The sequence below is a fragment of the Ascaphus truei genome, chromosome 9 (genome assembly GCF_040206685.1).
Source record: "Ascaphus truei isolate aAscTru1 chromosome 9, aAscTru1.hap1, whole genome shotgun sequence".
NCBI classification, from domain to species: Eukaryota; Metazoa; Chordata; class Amphibia; order Anura; family Ascaphidae; genus Ascaphus; species Ascaphus truei.
The window spans coordinates 43,095,591-43,112,247 of NC_134491.1; the positions used below are offsets into that span (position 1 = coordinate 43,095,591).

At 50.1% G+C, this 16,657-nt stretch overlaps 1 protein-coding gene across 1 annotated transcript in view; it reads left to right on the plus strand.

The window, feature by feature from the left end:
• CATSPERB (catsper channel auxiliary subunit beta) overlaps positions 1-16,657 on the plus strand; it is a 90,592-nt gene that overhangs the window by 55,786 nt on the left and 18,149 nt on the right. Inside the window, 3 exon segments of the mRNA XM_075615396.1 lie at positions 3,474-3,661; positions 8,732-9,064; positions 11,106-11,245. Of these exon segments, the coding sequence (XP_075471511.1) occupies positions 3,474-3,661; positions 8,732-9,064; positions 11,106-11,245 (661 nt within the window).

A 16,657-nucleotide genomic window follows, 5' to 3' on the forward strand; every position in this document is an offset into this window, starting at 1 on the left:
TCCTGTCTAACTCACACAAACACAGCCGGATCCTGCCTGTCACACAAACACAGCCGGATCCTGCCTAACTCACAGAAACACAACCGGATCCTGCCTGTCACAGAAACATAGCCGGATCCTGCCTAACTCACAGAAACACATCCGGATCCTGCCTGTCACAGAAACACAGCCGGATCCTACATAAGTGACACAAACACAGCCAGATCCTTCCTGTCACAAAAACACAGCCGGATCCTTCCTGTCACAAAAACACAGCCGGATCCCGTCTGTCACACAAACACAGCCGGATCCTGCCTAACTCACACAAACACAGCCGGATCCTGTCTAACTTACACAAACACAGCCGGATCCTGTCTAACTCACACAAACACAGCCGGATCCTGCCCATCACACAAACACAGCCGGATCCTGCCTGTCACACAAACACAGCCAGATCCTGTCTAACTCACACAAACACAGCCGGATCCTGCCTGTCACACAAACACAGCCGGATCCTGCCTAACTCACGCAAACACAGCCGGATCCTGCCTAACTCACAGAAACACAGCCGGATCCTGCCTGTCACACAAACACAGCCGGATCCTTCCTGTCACAAAAACACAGCCGGATCCCGTCTGTCACACAAACACAGCCGGATCCTTCCTGTCACAAAAACACAGCCGGATCCTGCCTGTCACAAAAACACAGCCAGATCCTGCCTGTCACAGAAACACAGCCGGATCCTTCCTGTCACACAAACAAAGCCGGATCCTTCCTGTCACACAAACACAGCCGGATCCTTCCTGTCACACAAACACAGCCGGATCCTTCCTGTCACACAAACACAGCCGGATCCTGCCTAACTCACAGAAACACAGCCGGATCCTGCCTGCCACAGAAACACAGCCGGATCCTGCCTAACTCACAGAAACACAGCCGGATCCTGCCTAACTCACACAAACACAGCCGGATCCTGCCCAACTCACACAAACACATCCGGATCCTGCCTAACTCACAGAAACACAGCTGGATCCTGCCTGTCACACAAACACAGCCGGATCCTGCCTAACTCACAGAAACACAGCCGGATCCTGCCTGTCACAGAAACACAGCCGGATCCTACATAAGTGACACAAACACAGCCAGATCCTTCCTGTCACAAAAACACAGCCGGATCCCGTCTGTCACAAAAACACAGCCGGATCCCGTCTGTCGCACAAACAGCCGGATCCTTCCTGTCACAAAAACACAGCCGGATCCCGTCTGTCACACAAACACAGCCGGATCCTGCCTGTCACACAAACACAGCCGGATCCTGTCTAACTTACACAAACACAGCCGGATCCTGTCTAACTCACACAAACACAGCCGGATCCTGCCTAACTCACACAAACAGCCGGATCCTGCTTAACTCACTGAAACACATCCGGAACCTGCCTGTCACACAAACACAGCCGGATCCTGCCTGTCACAGAAACACAGCCAGATCCTGCCTGTCACAGAAACACAGCCAGATCCTGCCTGTCACAGAAACATAGCCGGATCCTGTCTGTCACAGAAACACAGCCAGATCCTGCCTGTCACAGAAACACAGCCAGATCCTGCCTGTCACAGAAACACAGCCGGATCCTGTCTGTCACAGAAACACAGCCAGATCCTGCCTGTCACACAAACACAGCCGGATCCTGCCTAACACACAAACACAGCCGGATCCTGTCTAACTTAAACAAACACAGCCGGATCCTGCCTAACTTACACAAACACAGCTGGATCCTGCCTAACTCACACAAATAGCCGGATCCTGCCTGTCACAGAAACACAGCCAGATCCTGCCTGTCACCGAAACACAGCCGGATCCTGCCTAACTCACACAAACAGCCGGATCCTGGCTAACTCACACAAACACAGCCGGATCCTGCCTAACTTACACAAACACAGCCGGATCCTGCCTAACTCACACAAATAGCCGGATCCTGCCTGTCACAGAAACACAGCCAGATCCTGCCTGTCACCGAAACACAGCCGGATCCTGCCTAACTCACACAAACACAGCCGGATCCTGCCTGTCACACAAACACAGCCGGATCCTGCCTAACTCACACAAACACAGCCGGATCCTGCCTAACTCACACAAACACAGCCGGATCCTGCCTAACGCACACAAACACAGCCGGATCCTGCCTAACTCACACAAACACAGCCAGATTCAGCAGCTGCTTCAACCGCTGCAATTGTATGACAGTAATAATATATCAGTAATGGTGCTTATCTGTAAGTAATGTTAGTATTGTTTTGTTGTAGTATAACTCACATTTGAAGATCTGATATAAAAATGAATAAAAACTCATGGATCCGGCAGGTCTGACATGTATTCCCTTCCCAAAAATTGCAGCAAGTTTTATTACGGCGGACAGTTTTCTCTGAAAACGGTCCAAAATAAATTTGTAGGGTAATGAATTAAACCATTTAGCCTGGTTGCTTGATAATTTACAGTGTTTATAGCTAGTCAACTTTTAAGGACCCAAATCAGTTAGATTTTATCATTCTATATTAAAAGATGAAATTGAAATAGAAAAGTCATACTTTCATTAAGTGACACTCCTCTGAACCATTGTTGCTATAAATCAGTGAAACTTGACAGGTCTGTATTTAATTGCTTTAGAGGACATCTAATTGCAAAAAGCACAATAAAAGGTATCACAGAACACACAGTGCTATTGTTGATGGATGAACTAGGACTTGTATGAGACTTGGGAAAGAATGCACAAGTCATCCCAAACAGTCACAATGATCGAAATAAGTTAAAAAAAAACAGTTGTTAGCAAATTAAAAGGCAGAGATGTTCATGAGTCTTTGCAAGAAAAAAAAAAGATATCTACAAAGTGGGAAGTAAAGGTTATTTGTACAAAAATATTTTTTGGGGGGGTGGATAAGAGGTACTGCATCTCAAAACCTGGAACGGTGTCATGTATTATGAATAAACTAACTTTTGTGCCCGGCACATCTCCCCGGCCCCCCTCCCCCCCTCCATCCTGCTGCTGGATGTAGTGCGGGGTGAGATTTGTCTCTGTCTGTGTGTGTATATGTCTGTGTGTCTGTCTGTGTGTCTGTCTGTGTGTCTCCCCCCGCTGCCGGAACATGTCTTTGCCTCCCGCCCCCTGCTGGCGGCACATCTCCCCACGCCGCTGTGGCATGTCCCCTCACTGCCGGCACATCTCCCCGCTCCTGCTCCAACATTAGCCGAGGGAAACTTAAGAATGTCCATAATTTGGGAGGTAAGTAACATGGGAATCTCCAAATAGTTGCGTTGACCTCCAAATCCGCCGCAGAATGTCCAGTCCACGCTTCGTGGTGCTACGTAGCGCCGTTTGTGAGATATCGATGCTTCGGACATACAAACAAACGGAAAACGGAATCCAACTTAGAATTATAGTATAGATGGTCTTGTATTGGGCGAGTTGTAACACATGGTAAGTCTGCTGTCTTTCCTGCAGGGACGGATCAGGGATCATAAACAATATACTCCACCTAACGTCCAGCCCGGGCTTTCAGTCGGTGGCAGTGGTGCACATTTTGGACAGGTTCCCCATAGAATCTAAAGTGATATCTCCTTGCCTGCTTAACACAATCAGCTTTTCACCAGCAACGAGAAGCACGTTTACAGTACTGCTGCAAAATGTAGGTGAGTACAACCCGGTCTGTGTTATGCTTTGTTGCGATTTTAGATTATAAATACCTTCAATCAAGGTCCTCCTCACCTGCTATATGTATGTACAGTATGTCTTTATTTATATAGCGCCAACCATGTACACAGCGCGTCACAGCCGTAATACACGCGACATAATAATATAACATATAAAGGGAATAAGCGTTTCAGACATAAAAGTGACACTAGGGAAAGGAGTCCCTGGCCCGAAGAGCTTACAGTCGGGAGAACTTACAGAGACAGAAGGGGGGTGGGGGGTCTATGGTAACTATGTCTGCAAGGGGTCCGTGTCAGTGCATGAGATGTATAGTACCAGCCAAAGGAGATACCCATATGCTTTGCTAAGCAGGTATGTTTTAAGGTGGGCCATAAAGGTGGATAGAGAGGGTGCCAGTCGGGTATTGAGGGGAAGGGCATTCCAGAGGTGTGGGGCAGTCGGTGAGAAAGGTTTTAGGCGGGAGAGGGCTTTAGATACAAAGGGGGTAGAGAGAAGACATCTTTGAGCAGAACGCAAGAGTCTGGATGGTGCATAGCGAGAAATCAGGGCTGAGATGTAAGGAGGGGCAGAAGAATGTAAAGCTTTAAAAGTGAGGAGGAGAATTTTGTGAGTATTACGGGATTTAATCGGAAGCCAGGAGAGGGATTTCAGCAGGGGAGACGCTGAGACAGATTTAGGAGAGATTATAGTGATTCTAGCAGCAGAGTTTAGGAAAGAGTGAAGGAGAGACAGGTAAGAGGCAGGAAGGCCGGACATTTGAAGGTTACAATAGTCGAGACCGGAGAGAATGAGGGCCTGCATTACAGTTTTAGCAGTAGAGCGACAGAGGAAAGGGCGAGTCTTTGCAATGTTACGGAGGAAGAAACTACAGATTTTAGCTACATTGTGAATGTGAGAGTAGAATATGACCCCAAGGCAGCGTGGTTGTGATATTGGGTGCAGGATAGTGCTGCCAACTATAATGTAGAAGGAGGCTGTAGGGCCAGGTTTGGGAGGAAGTTTGAGGAGCTCTGTCTTTGACATGTTAAGTTTGAGTCAGTAGAGGACCATCAAGGATGATTTAGTGGATAGACATTCAGAGACTTTGATCTGTACAGCAGGTGTAAGGTGAGGGGTTGAAAAGTAAATTTGTGTGTCATCAGCTTAGAGGTGATATTTGAACCCGAGATGTGATTAGGTCACCTAGATAGATTGTGTAAAGAGAAAAGAGAAGAGGCCCCAGGACAGACCCCAGGGGTACCCCCACAGAGAGATCGACAGAGGAGGTGTTTGCAAATGAGACACTGAAAGTACGATGGGAGAGGAAAGAGGAGATCCAGGATAGAGCTCTGTTACGTATACCAAGAGTATGGAGAATTTGAGGGAGAAGGTGGTCCACAGTATCAAAGGTTGCAGAGAGGTCGAGTAATATGAGCAGTATAATGACCTCTGTCTTTGGCAGCATGGAGGTCATTAGTTATTTTGGTGAGGGCTGTTTCGGTGGATGGAGTGAGCAGTACGGAAGCCAGATTGTAGAGTATCTGGGAGAGAATAGGATGTGAGAAAATGGAGCAGGCGAGAGAATACAAGACGTTCAAGGAGTTTATATGTGTGAGTATGAGGCTCAGAGTAGGAATAAGAAGTTTGAGGAGATGAGAGGGAATGGGGTCAAGAGAGCAAGTGGTAGAGGGAGAAGAGGAGATCAGCAGCGATACATCCTCTGTGATACAGGCCAATTATTCAAGGAAGGCAGGAGGAGAGTTAGGCAGAGTAGGTGTAGAATATGCGTATACAGAGGGGATATACTGGCGAATGGAATCCACCTTAGTCTTGAAAGTCCTGAGGTGAAATGGAGGAAGAAAAACAGGTAACAGATGGTGGTATGAGTAGAGAGTCAAAGACAGAAAGGAGTTGGCATGGGTTAGACTTGTGAGTGTTAATTAAGGAAGACACATAGGTTTGTTTAGTCTGGAACAGGGCAGAGTTGAAACAGGTTAAGATATGTTGTAGTGAAGTAAGTCTGCAAAAGTATGAGATTTTCTCCAGAAGTGCTCAGAGGAGTGAGTGCAGGAACTGAGCATGCGCATGTGACAGTTCAGTCAGGGTCTGGGGTTAGTAGGGCGAGAGCAGTAGAGAGAATGAGGGGCATGTAGATCAAGAGAGGAAGATAGGGCAGAGTTGTAGTTCATAACCAGGTTGTCTGCCGCGGAGCAGAGAGAAGAGAGGGAGGAGCGCAAAGTGGAGTCAAGAGCCGGTACATTAATGGAACGCAAGTATCTGCAGAATTGAGGGGTAGATATAGGTGGAGAAGGGGATAACTGAGAGAAAGTGAGATGAGAGGATTGTCAGAGAGAGGAAAGGATGAAATGGAGAAATCAGAGAGAGAATCTTTCTTTTGTGAAAAACCAGGTCCAGGTAGTGGCCATATTTGTGGTTGCTGACTGCAGTCCATTGGTGATGACAAAAAGAAGAGGTTAGAGAGAGAAAGCAGGAAGCTCAAGGGAGATGGGGGTCATCAATATGGCAGTTGAAGTCCCCAAGGACAAGAGAGGGGGAGTCATAGGAGAGAAAGGAGAGCCAGGAATTAAAGTCTGAGAGACAGAAGGGGGGTGAGTAGAGGCAGTTGGGTGATAGATGACCACCACATGGAGAGGGAGAGGAGAAAAAAGCTGAACAGTGTGAGCCTCAAAGGAAGGAAAAGAGAGGGAGGTATAGGAAGGGTTCTGTACTGGCAGATTGAGGAGAGGAGAAGCCTCACGCTTCCACCCTTGCCATCAGGGTGCAAAGTGTGGGAAAAATATAGGCCACCATAAGAGAGGGCAGCTTCCAGTGCAGAGTCAGACTGAGTGAGCCAAGTTTCGATTATGGCAAAAAGGAGCAGAGAGTGAGAGAAAAAGAAGTCATGCACAGAGAGGAACTTGTTGGAACGGGAGCGGGCATTCCAAAGGGCACAGGAGAAAGGGAGAGAGGAGGGAGGTTGTCAGGGGATGGGCTTTAGGTTAGAGGGCTTTACACCACAAGGAGGTAAAGTTGGATGTGGAAGACGAGGATGAGAGCCAGTAGAAATAAGGCAGGGACTGGGATTAGGAGAGCTATCCCCAGAAGCACGGAGCAGAATCATGAAAAGAAAGAGGATGTGTGGGGAGGATTTTTAGGATAGCTGTGTCGTGTCAGAGGGTGCAGATAGGAAAGGAGTTCATGGAACTGAGAAGTGGAGAAGGAGATATATGAATGGAGCTAGAGGAATAATGAGGATGGCAGTGAGAGAAGTGTATTTTGGAAAGAATTGAGGTTAGAGCAAATATAAATAGTAGAGGAGGCCTTGCAGTGATAGTAGAGCGAGTGTTGAGAGGTGGGGGAGGGCTAGGCACGGCAATGACGTTTGGGTAAGAGTACAGAGCAAGATGGGAGAAATAAACAATGTATGAATGGTAGTGTTCTAGTATGTTGGTAGAACAGTGCTGCGTCTTACTGAGTAGCTGATCAATGCCCTCCAGTCCAACTCCAGAGTAACTCCATGTCACTTATCCACAGGTCACGTTAACACCGGACAGTACAACTCCTCACAGTGCTGTCTCCAGATATATTTCCAATATATAGGTCTGTGACGGGAGCTTTGTGACAGGCTATAAATAATACACCACCAAATATAACTGGGTTGAACTGGACGAGGCTTAGATATGATAAAATATAATTTATTCCTTGAAAAAGGTGAACACACGAGATTATACAAATAACAGACAAAATATGGACACTCACTTAAGATGGAGTGATGAAACAGTCACATCTGGACTGGCAGTTCATACAGCAATCTTCATAATCATCAAGACACGAAAGACAATAACCATAGGCTGAGCCTGGTTCTTGTACAATTATTTCCCATTGAACACAACCTAAACCCAGCCTCTCTCATAAATCAGTGGTGAGGTTGACAGTTTTCCTCAGAGTAAAACCTCCTCCCACCCAAGGACGTTTAAAAACTGCTTTTCCTATCTAAATAACTTCATAGCTTCAGTTCAGTAATACTTACTGGCACGCGAGACATATTAATACATTCCGGCACGCATGACGCTCCCAATAAGACTAAATATTACCGTGTAATATTAAAATTAAGAGAGATATTAATATCTGTCTCTTAGTACTGGCTAGACATCATGTGTCTGTAATCCTTATGTGCGAATCAATCCCACGAATACACATATGTAACTCTTAGCATGTTCAGCCGAGGACATCTCATAATATTCTTATATTTAATAAGGTCACTCATTCTGAGATCTCCTTGCGTAACCGCACCCCTGGCCCCCATCAAGAAATCCTTTGAAGCTGGGCTGAGTGTAGTGAACATTTGTCACCGGTGCTATATTTCACACCCAATGCCCCAGCCTGGGTCCTAGCTGTCTCTACCAGCAATAGGTGTTAACATACACCAAACCCCCTCTGTACTTTTCACACCCAACTTCAATCAAGCCTGTTGAAGCCCAGATATTTCTGAAAAGACCCCACACAATGTATTTTCCTAAACCGCAGCTCATTAACCCCTTAAGCCTCCCGCATCAATCCCAGTGTATGTGTTGGTGCAACACTGGAACAGAAACAATACATTTTTACAGGGGAATATACATTAGGATGCTGAAGCAAGGTAAAAACACATTACTGGACCCCAGTGCAGTTAACCCCTTGCTTCCCAGGTGAGAGTAGAGGGTGGCCAAATGGGGTGTAACACCTTTAATCCCGGGCCAAATCCCCTCTCTCTTGACAAGGTCCAGTCTACGTTATCTCCCATGCACAGGAAGCTACACACCCATCAGATCATAGGTATATCAGTTATTTACTGCTAATATTTAATACGTTATGTCTCTAGAAACACTGGATGCCAGGGATTGGCATAAAACTCTTAGAACCCAAACACTAACTTCTTCATCTTTAGGTATTTTGGGTATAAGAGGGCAATGCTTGCGTAGCAAGACTGCAGCATAAAAACACACATAGAAAGATTGAAACACAAGGTTTTTTTGCTCCAGTTTTGCACTCTTGAGTAATTCCCTATTGTTTTTGCACTTCTCTTTCAGGTCGGCCCAATAAGTTCCAGAGCTCCGATATTGGCAAAACCATTGTAATTCCTGGATACAGCAGTTTCCTGATCACCGAGATCCAGAGCTCTATTTCCGCCTTGGCCGATGCCACAATGCCAATCAGAGTGCCACTAAACCAGTCCTTTTCGCAGTTAACTTGGTACATGTACGATTTCAGTACAAACAACAACCACAGGCATTGGAAGATTCGGGTGGACGACTGCAGATACACAATACAACAGCTTGATGATCTACCACCAAGTGCAATAGTATATCTGGACATCAAAAGCAAAGCTACGTTTACCTTTAGGGTGTCGGCTATTAACACAGGTAGGTAACTGTCAAAATCAAACAATGTTCTAATCCACATTGTCACTGCAGTTGTATGCACTTGTTTTGAAGACATATTTTTGTGTAAAATCTACAACAAAGGTCCTTAACAAATGATCTCTCATGTGAGACTGATTCACTGAGGTGGAACCCATGTATACTGGTCAGCTTGTGGAAAGGCTATTCAGGGACATTTGGTAGGAAATTGCAGGATATGTCCTCATCCTCCAATAACTTGCAATGGGAGTAGGTACTTCTTGAGGAAGAAATCAGACAGATTATACACGTTCAGTTCATTATTATAAGAGGACATCCCTCCCAAATATAGTTGGCCAGTGTACAAACTCACAAACAGCATTGTCAATACTGGTATTGATCAGAGCCCTCACCGATTGGTTAACATCATGTGACGGAGATGCTTTATTCCCAAGCAGTTTGGAGCCTCCTCGTCTAAGTGATGGATCAGTTGTACATAGGGTTTGTATCCTATATAGTGCTGAAGGAGCCTGCATTCTATTGCTATCACCTCCAGCGCCCTCCCCCTCCCCCTCCCAGGGTTGCCAAATGTCCCGTATTGAACCGAACTGTCCTATATTTGGACACTGCCCAGTAAAAAATTAGAGATAACACATGTATGCAGGGCCGCCGACAGGGGGGGACAGAAAGGTCTAGTGTCCCGGGCCCGGTGACTGCGGGGGGCCTGGGGGCCCGGTGCTGAAAATTGGTCCCGACCTCTCCATCAGATGTAGTCCTATTCCTCACTATGTTTCCCACCCCAAGCTTCCAACCTTTGGCGGCGCACAGCGGACCCCTCTGACGTCAGGATTGTGTTCCCGTGAGGCGACACGTCATGTGGTGTGCCAGGAAGCCAATTAGAGAGGCGGTTTGCTCCTGATCCTGGCCTGCCCCTCCCATCACCGTCCACTTTGAATCCTCCTCTTCAGCTTCTTTGCCCGGTGATCTCTGATGCAGCATCTTTTCCACGGCCCCTCATGCAGCATTTGCAGGGGGGAAGGGAGAGCGAGCGATGGGGGGCTTTATTTACACATTTTAAACATAAAAGCTGTCATGGCTCCGTCCCCCGCCCCATTTTGGCCCCGCCTGAGAACTCTGCCTGCAGACAGATCGGGGTCAGGACGCCAGGCGCGCGTGCAGCAGCCTCCAGTGGGACGTTAGCCTAAGTATAGACACGGCCTTAGGAATTGAGGGATAGATGAGCGGTGCCGAGGGAAGGTGCAGAATAGGAGGGACGGCCCTGCAGGATAGGAGGGACAGATGAGGGTGACAGCCCCAGGAAAGGGGAGGGCCTGTTTTACCTGCAGGAGAGGCGAGAGGAGGGATAGATGAGGGTGGCAGCCCCAGGAAAGGGGAGGGCCCGTTTTACCTGCAGGAGAGGCGAGAGGCGAGAGGAGGGATAGATGAGGGTGGCAGCCCCAGGAAAGGAGGAGGGGGCTGGCTTACCTACAGGAGTGGAGAGAGAGGAGGGATAGATGGGAGGGGCCCAGGAAAAGGGGAGGGCCCTGCAGTTCTGCACATAGGAAACTGTAGCGTTGTCGGCAGGGAGGCCAGGCCCCATGATTGGCCGGGCCCGGGACAGCAGTCCCAGCTGTTTCCCCCTGTCGGCGGCCCTGGTATTACACCTCTGGACATGTATCTGCATACTGGTATTACCTCTCTGGACATAGTGACCTGACCGGCTTGGGGGGCCGTGGGATTTCCCTGAGCAGGGCTGTTGATAGGGGGCTGTTCAGCTTCATCTATCATGATTGGCTGCTACTGGGTAATGCAGCCAATCAAGAGGAGGTGTCAGGTGCCTGAGGGTGCAGCCAAAGAGAGGAGCAAACAGCATGGACAGCTATGTGTGCGCGCATGTCGAGCACGTCGCACCTTTCATCATTGTGTCCAGTATTTTTGGAGAAGCCACCTGGCATATCTCCCCCACCCCCCTCCCCACCTCCCCCCCAGCATTACACATTTCAGCGGCAGTGCAGCTCTGAGGCCAGGTGTATATATAAAGTCATTAACCTTCTCCTCTCCTTAGCCTTCCCAATATTTCAAATGAAGTACATGACATTGATTGTCGGGAATCCCAGCATGGTATCCGCGTCGGCTAAACATTACTGGGATGACACGGACAGACAGACAATGCTCGTCACAGCAACTAAAATGTTCAACGAGGAGGTTAGTAACAGGGATGTATATGTTAACTCTGTCACTGATGGAGGGGAGTATTGGCACCTTCCAGGACTAAGACAAGCAATGTGAGTTACAAGAGCTCATTACAAGATTAAGTATAAAAACTGGGCTGCCGATTAAAACAAAGGCCACTGACGAGGGTAAAGAGAGTGCTGGGGAAGAAGAGGAAGGGCAATAAGGACGGGGTTAGCAGAGGGAGACAGAACAGATTACCTAATAAATTTGGTATTTCTGGAAGGTCACAGTTTGATTTGTATATCAGGCTGGAGGGATTACCCCACAAAATTGGACCCAAATGTAACCCTACACTTCTACACTTTTTAAAAAATGTATTTATTTATTTTTTATAACTTGGGTCCGTTTCACATGTCATCCCAGGGAACGCCAGTACTAAGGTACCGTCACTCTGCATCTCAGGGAACGCCAGTACTAAGGTACCGTCACTCTGCATCTCAGGGAACGCCAGTACTAAGGTACCGTCACTCTGCATCTCAGGGAACGCCAGTACTAAGGTACCGTCACTCTGCATCCCAGGGAACGCCAGTACTGAGGTACCGTCACTCTGCATCTCAGGGAACGCCAGTACTAAGGTACCGTCACTCTGCATCTCAGGGAACGCCAGTACTAAGGTACCGTCACTCTGCATCCCAGGGAACGCCAGTACTAAGGTACCGTCACTCTGCATCTCAGGGAACGCCAGTACTGAGGTACCGTCACTCTGCATCTCAGGGAACGCCAGTACTAAGGTACCGTCACTCTGCATCTCAGGGAACGCCAGTACTAAGGTACCGTCACTCTGCATCTCAGGGAACGCCAGTACTAAGGTACCGTCACTCTGCATCTCAGGGAACGCCAGTACTAAGGTACCGTCACTCTGCATCTCAGGGAACGCCAGTACTGAGGTACCATCACTCTGCATCTCAGGGAACGCCAGTACTAAGGTACCGTCACTCTGCATCCCAGGGAACGCCAGTACTAAGGTACCGTCACTCTGCATCTCAGGGAACGCCAGTACTAAGGTACCGTCACTCTGCATCTCAGGGAACGCCAGTACTGAGGTCCCGTCACTCTGCATCTCAGGGAACGCCAGTACTAAGGTACCGTCACTCTGCATCTCAGGGAACGCCAGTACTGAGGTACCATCACTCTGCATCCCAGGGAACGCCAGTACTAAGGTACCGTCACTCTGCATCTCAGGGAACGCCAGTACTAAGGTACCGTCACTCTGCATCTCAGGGAACGCCAGTACTGAGGTACCGTCACTCTGCATCTCAGGGAACGCCAGTACTGAGGTACCGTCACTCTGCATCTCAGGGAACGCCAGTACTAAGGTACCGTCACTCTGCATCTCAGGGAACGCCAGTACTGAGGTACCGTCACTCTGCATCCCAGGGAATGCCAGTACTAAGGTACCGTCACTCTGCATCTCAGGGAACGCCAGTACTAAGGTACCGTCACTCTGCATCTCAGGGAACGCCAGTACTAAGGTACCGTCACTCTGCATCCCAGGGAATGCCAGTACTAAGGTACCGTCACTCTGCATCTCAGGGAATGTACTAAGGTACCGTCCCAGGGAATATACTAAAAGGTACCGTCACTCTGCATCCCAGGGAATGCCAGTACTAAGGTACCGTCACTCTGCATCTCGGGGAACGCCAGTACTAAGGTACCGTCACTCTGCATCTCAGGGAACGCCAGTACTAAGGTACCGTCACTCTGCATCTCAGGGAACGCCAGTACTAAGGTACCGTCACTCTGCATCTCAGGGAACGCCAGTACTGAGGTACCGTCACTCTGCATCTCAGGGAACGCCAGTACTGAGGTCCCGTCACTCTGCATCCCAGGGAACGCCAGTACTGAGGTACCGTCACTCTGCATCCCAGGGAACGCCAGTACTGAGGTACCGTCACTCTGCATCCCAGGGAACGCCAGTACTGAGGTACCGTCACTCTGCATCCCAGGGAACGCCAGTACTGAGGTACCGTCACTCTGCATCCCAGGGAACGCCAGTACTAAGGTACCGTCACTCTGCATCTCAGGGAACGCCAGTACTGAGGTACCGTCACTCTGCATCTCAGGGAACGCCAGTACTGAGGTACCGTCACTCTGCATCCCAGGGAACGCCAGTACTGAGGTACCGTCACTCTGCATCCCAGGGAATGCCAGTACTGAGGTACCGTCACTCTGCATCTCAGGGAACGCCAGTACTGAGGTACCGTCACTCTGCATCTCAGGGAACGCCAGTACTAAGGTACCGTCACTCTACATCTCAGGGAATGTACTAAGGTACCGTCCCAGGGAATATACTAAAAGGTACCGTCACTCTGCATCCCAGGGAATGCCAGTACTAAGGTACCGTCACTCTGCATCTCGGGGAACGCCAGTACTAAGGTACCGTCACTCTGCATCTCAGGGAACGCCAGTACTAAGGTACCGTCACTCTGCATCTCAGGGAACGCCAGTACTAAGGTACCGTCACTCTGCATCTCAGGGAACGCCAGTACTGAGGTACCGTCACTCTGCATCTCAGGGAACGCCAGTACTGAGGTCCCGTCACTCTGCATCCCAGGGAACGCCAGTACTGAGGTACCGTCACTCTGCATCCCAGGGAACGCCAGTACTGAGGTACCGTCACTCTGCATCCCAGGGAACGCCAGTACTGAGGTACCGTCACTCTGCATCCCAGGGAACGCCAGTACTGAGGTACCGTCACTCTGCATCCCAGGGAACGCCAGTACTAAGGTACCGTCACTCTGCATCTCAGGGAACGCCAGTACTGAGGTACCGTCACTCTGCATCTCAGGGAACGCCAGTACTGAGGTACCGTCACTCTGCATCCCAGGGAACGCCAGTACTGAGGTACCGTCACTCTGCATCCCAGGGAATGCCAGTACTGAGGTACCGTCACTCTGCATCTCAGGGAACGCCAGTACTGAGGTACCGTCACTCTGCATCTCAGGGAACGCCAGTACTGAGGTACCGTCACTCTGCATCTCAGGGAACGCCAGTACTGAGGTACCGTCACTCTGCATCTCAGGGAACGCCAGTACTGAGGTACCGTCACTCTGCATCCCAGGGAACGCCAGTACTGAGGTACTGTCACTCTGCATCCCAGGGAATGCCAGTACTGAGGTACCGTCACTCTGCATCTCAGGGAACGCCAGTACTAAGGTACTGTCACTCTGCATCTCAGGGAACGCCAGTACTAAGGTACCGTCACTCTGCATCTCAGGGAACGCCAGTACTGAGGTACCGTCACTCTGCATCTCAGGGAACGCCAGTACTGAGGTACCGTCACTCTGCATCTCAGGGAACGCCAGTACTGAGGTACCGTCACTCTGCATCTCAGGGAACGCCAGTACTGAGGTCCCGTCACTCTGCATCCCAGGGAACGCCAGTACTGAGGTACCGTTACTCTGCATCCCAGGGAACGCCAGTACTGAGGTACCGTCACTCTGCATCCCAGGGAACGCCAGTACTGAGGTACCGTCACTCTGCATCCCAGGGAACGCCAGTACTGAGGTACCGTCACTCTGCATCCCAGGGAACGCCAGTACTAAGGTACCGTCACTCTGCATCTCAGGGAACGCCAGTACTGAGGTACCGTCACTCTGCATCTCAGGGAACGCCAGTACTGAGGTACCGTCACTCTGCATCCCAGGGAACGCCAGTACTGAGGTACCGTCACTCTGCATCCCAGGGAATGCCAGTACTGAGGTACCGTCACTCTGCATCTCAGGGAACGCCAGTACTGAGGTACCGTCACTCTGCATCTCAGGGAACGCCAGTACTGAGGTACCGTCACTCTGCATCTCAGGGAACGCCAGTACTGAGGTACCGTCACTCTGCATCTCAGGGAACGCCAGTACTGAGGTACCGTCACTCTGCATCCCAGGGAATGCCAGTACTGAGGTACCGTCACTCTGCATCCCAGGGAATGCCAGTACTGAGGTACCGTCACTCTGCATCCCAGGGAACGCCAGTACTAAGGTACCGTCACTCTGCATCTCAGGGAACGCCAGTACTGAGGTACCGTCACTCTGCATCTCAGGGAACGCCAGTACTGAGGTACCGTCACTCTGCATCCCAGGGAACGCCAGTACTGAGGTACCGTCACTCTGCATCCCAGGGAACGCCAGTACTAAGGTACCGTCACTCTGCATCTCAGGGAACGCCAGTACTGAGGTACCGTCACTCTGCATCTCAGGGAACGCCAGTACTGAGGTACCGTCACTCTGCATCCCAGGGAACGCCAGTACTGAGGTACCGTCACTCTGCATCCCAGGGAATGCCAGTACTGAGGTACCGTCACTCTGCATCTCAGGGAACGCCAGTACTGAGGTACCGTCACTCTGCATCTCAGGGAACGCCAGTACTGAGGTACCGTCACTCTGCATCTCAGGGAACGCCAGTACTGAGGTACCGTCACTCTGCATCTCAGGGAACGCCAGTACTGAGGTACCGTCACTCTGCATCCCAGGGAATGCCAGTACTGAGGTACCGTCACTCTGCATCCCAGGGAATGCCAGTACTGAGGTACCGTCACTCTGCATCTCAGGGAACGCCAGTACTAAGGTACCGTCACTCTGCATCTCAGGGAACGCCAGTACTAAGGTACCGTCACTCTGCATCTCAGGGAACGCCAGTACTGAGGTACCGTCACTCTGCATCTCAGGGAACGCCAGTACTGAGGTACCGTCACTCTGCATCTCAGGGAACGCCAGTACTGAGGTACCGTCACTCTGCATCTCAGGGAACGCCAGTACTGAGGTCCCGTCACTCTGCATCCCAGGGAACGCCAGTACTGAGGTACCGTCACTCTGCATCCCAGGGAACGCCAGTACTGAGGTACCGTCACTCTGCATCCCAGGGAACGCCAGTACTGAGGTACCGTCACTCTGCATCCCAGGGAACGCCAGTACTGAGGTACCGTCACTCTGCATCCCAGGGAACGCCAGTACTAAGGTACCGTCACTCTGTATCTCAGGGAACGCCAGTACTGAGGTACCGTCACTCTGCATCTCAGGGAACGCCAGTACTGAGGTACCGTCACTCTGCATCTCAGGGAACGCCAGTACTGAGGTACCGTCACTCTGCATCTCAGGGAACGCCAGTACTGAGGTACCGTCACTCTGCATCCCAGGGAACGCCAGTACTGAGGTACCGTCACTCTGCATCCCAGGGAACGCCAGTACTGAGGTACCGTCACTCTGCATCTCAGGGAACGCCAGTACTGAGGTACCGTCACTCTGCATCCCAGGGAACGCCAGTACTGAGGTACCGTCACTCTGCATCCCAGGGAACGCCAGTACTGAGGTACCGTCACTCTGCATCTCAGGGAACGCCAGTACTGAGGTACCGTCACTCTGCATCCCAGGGAACGCCAGTACTAAGGTA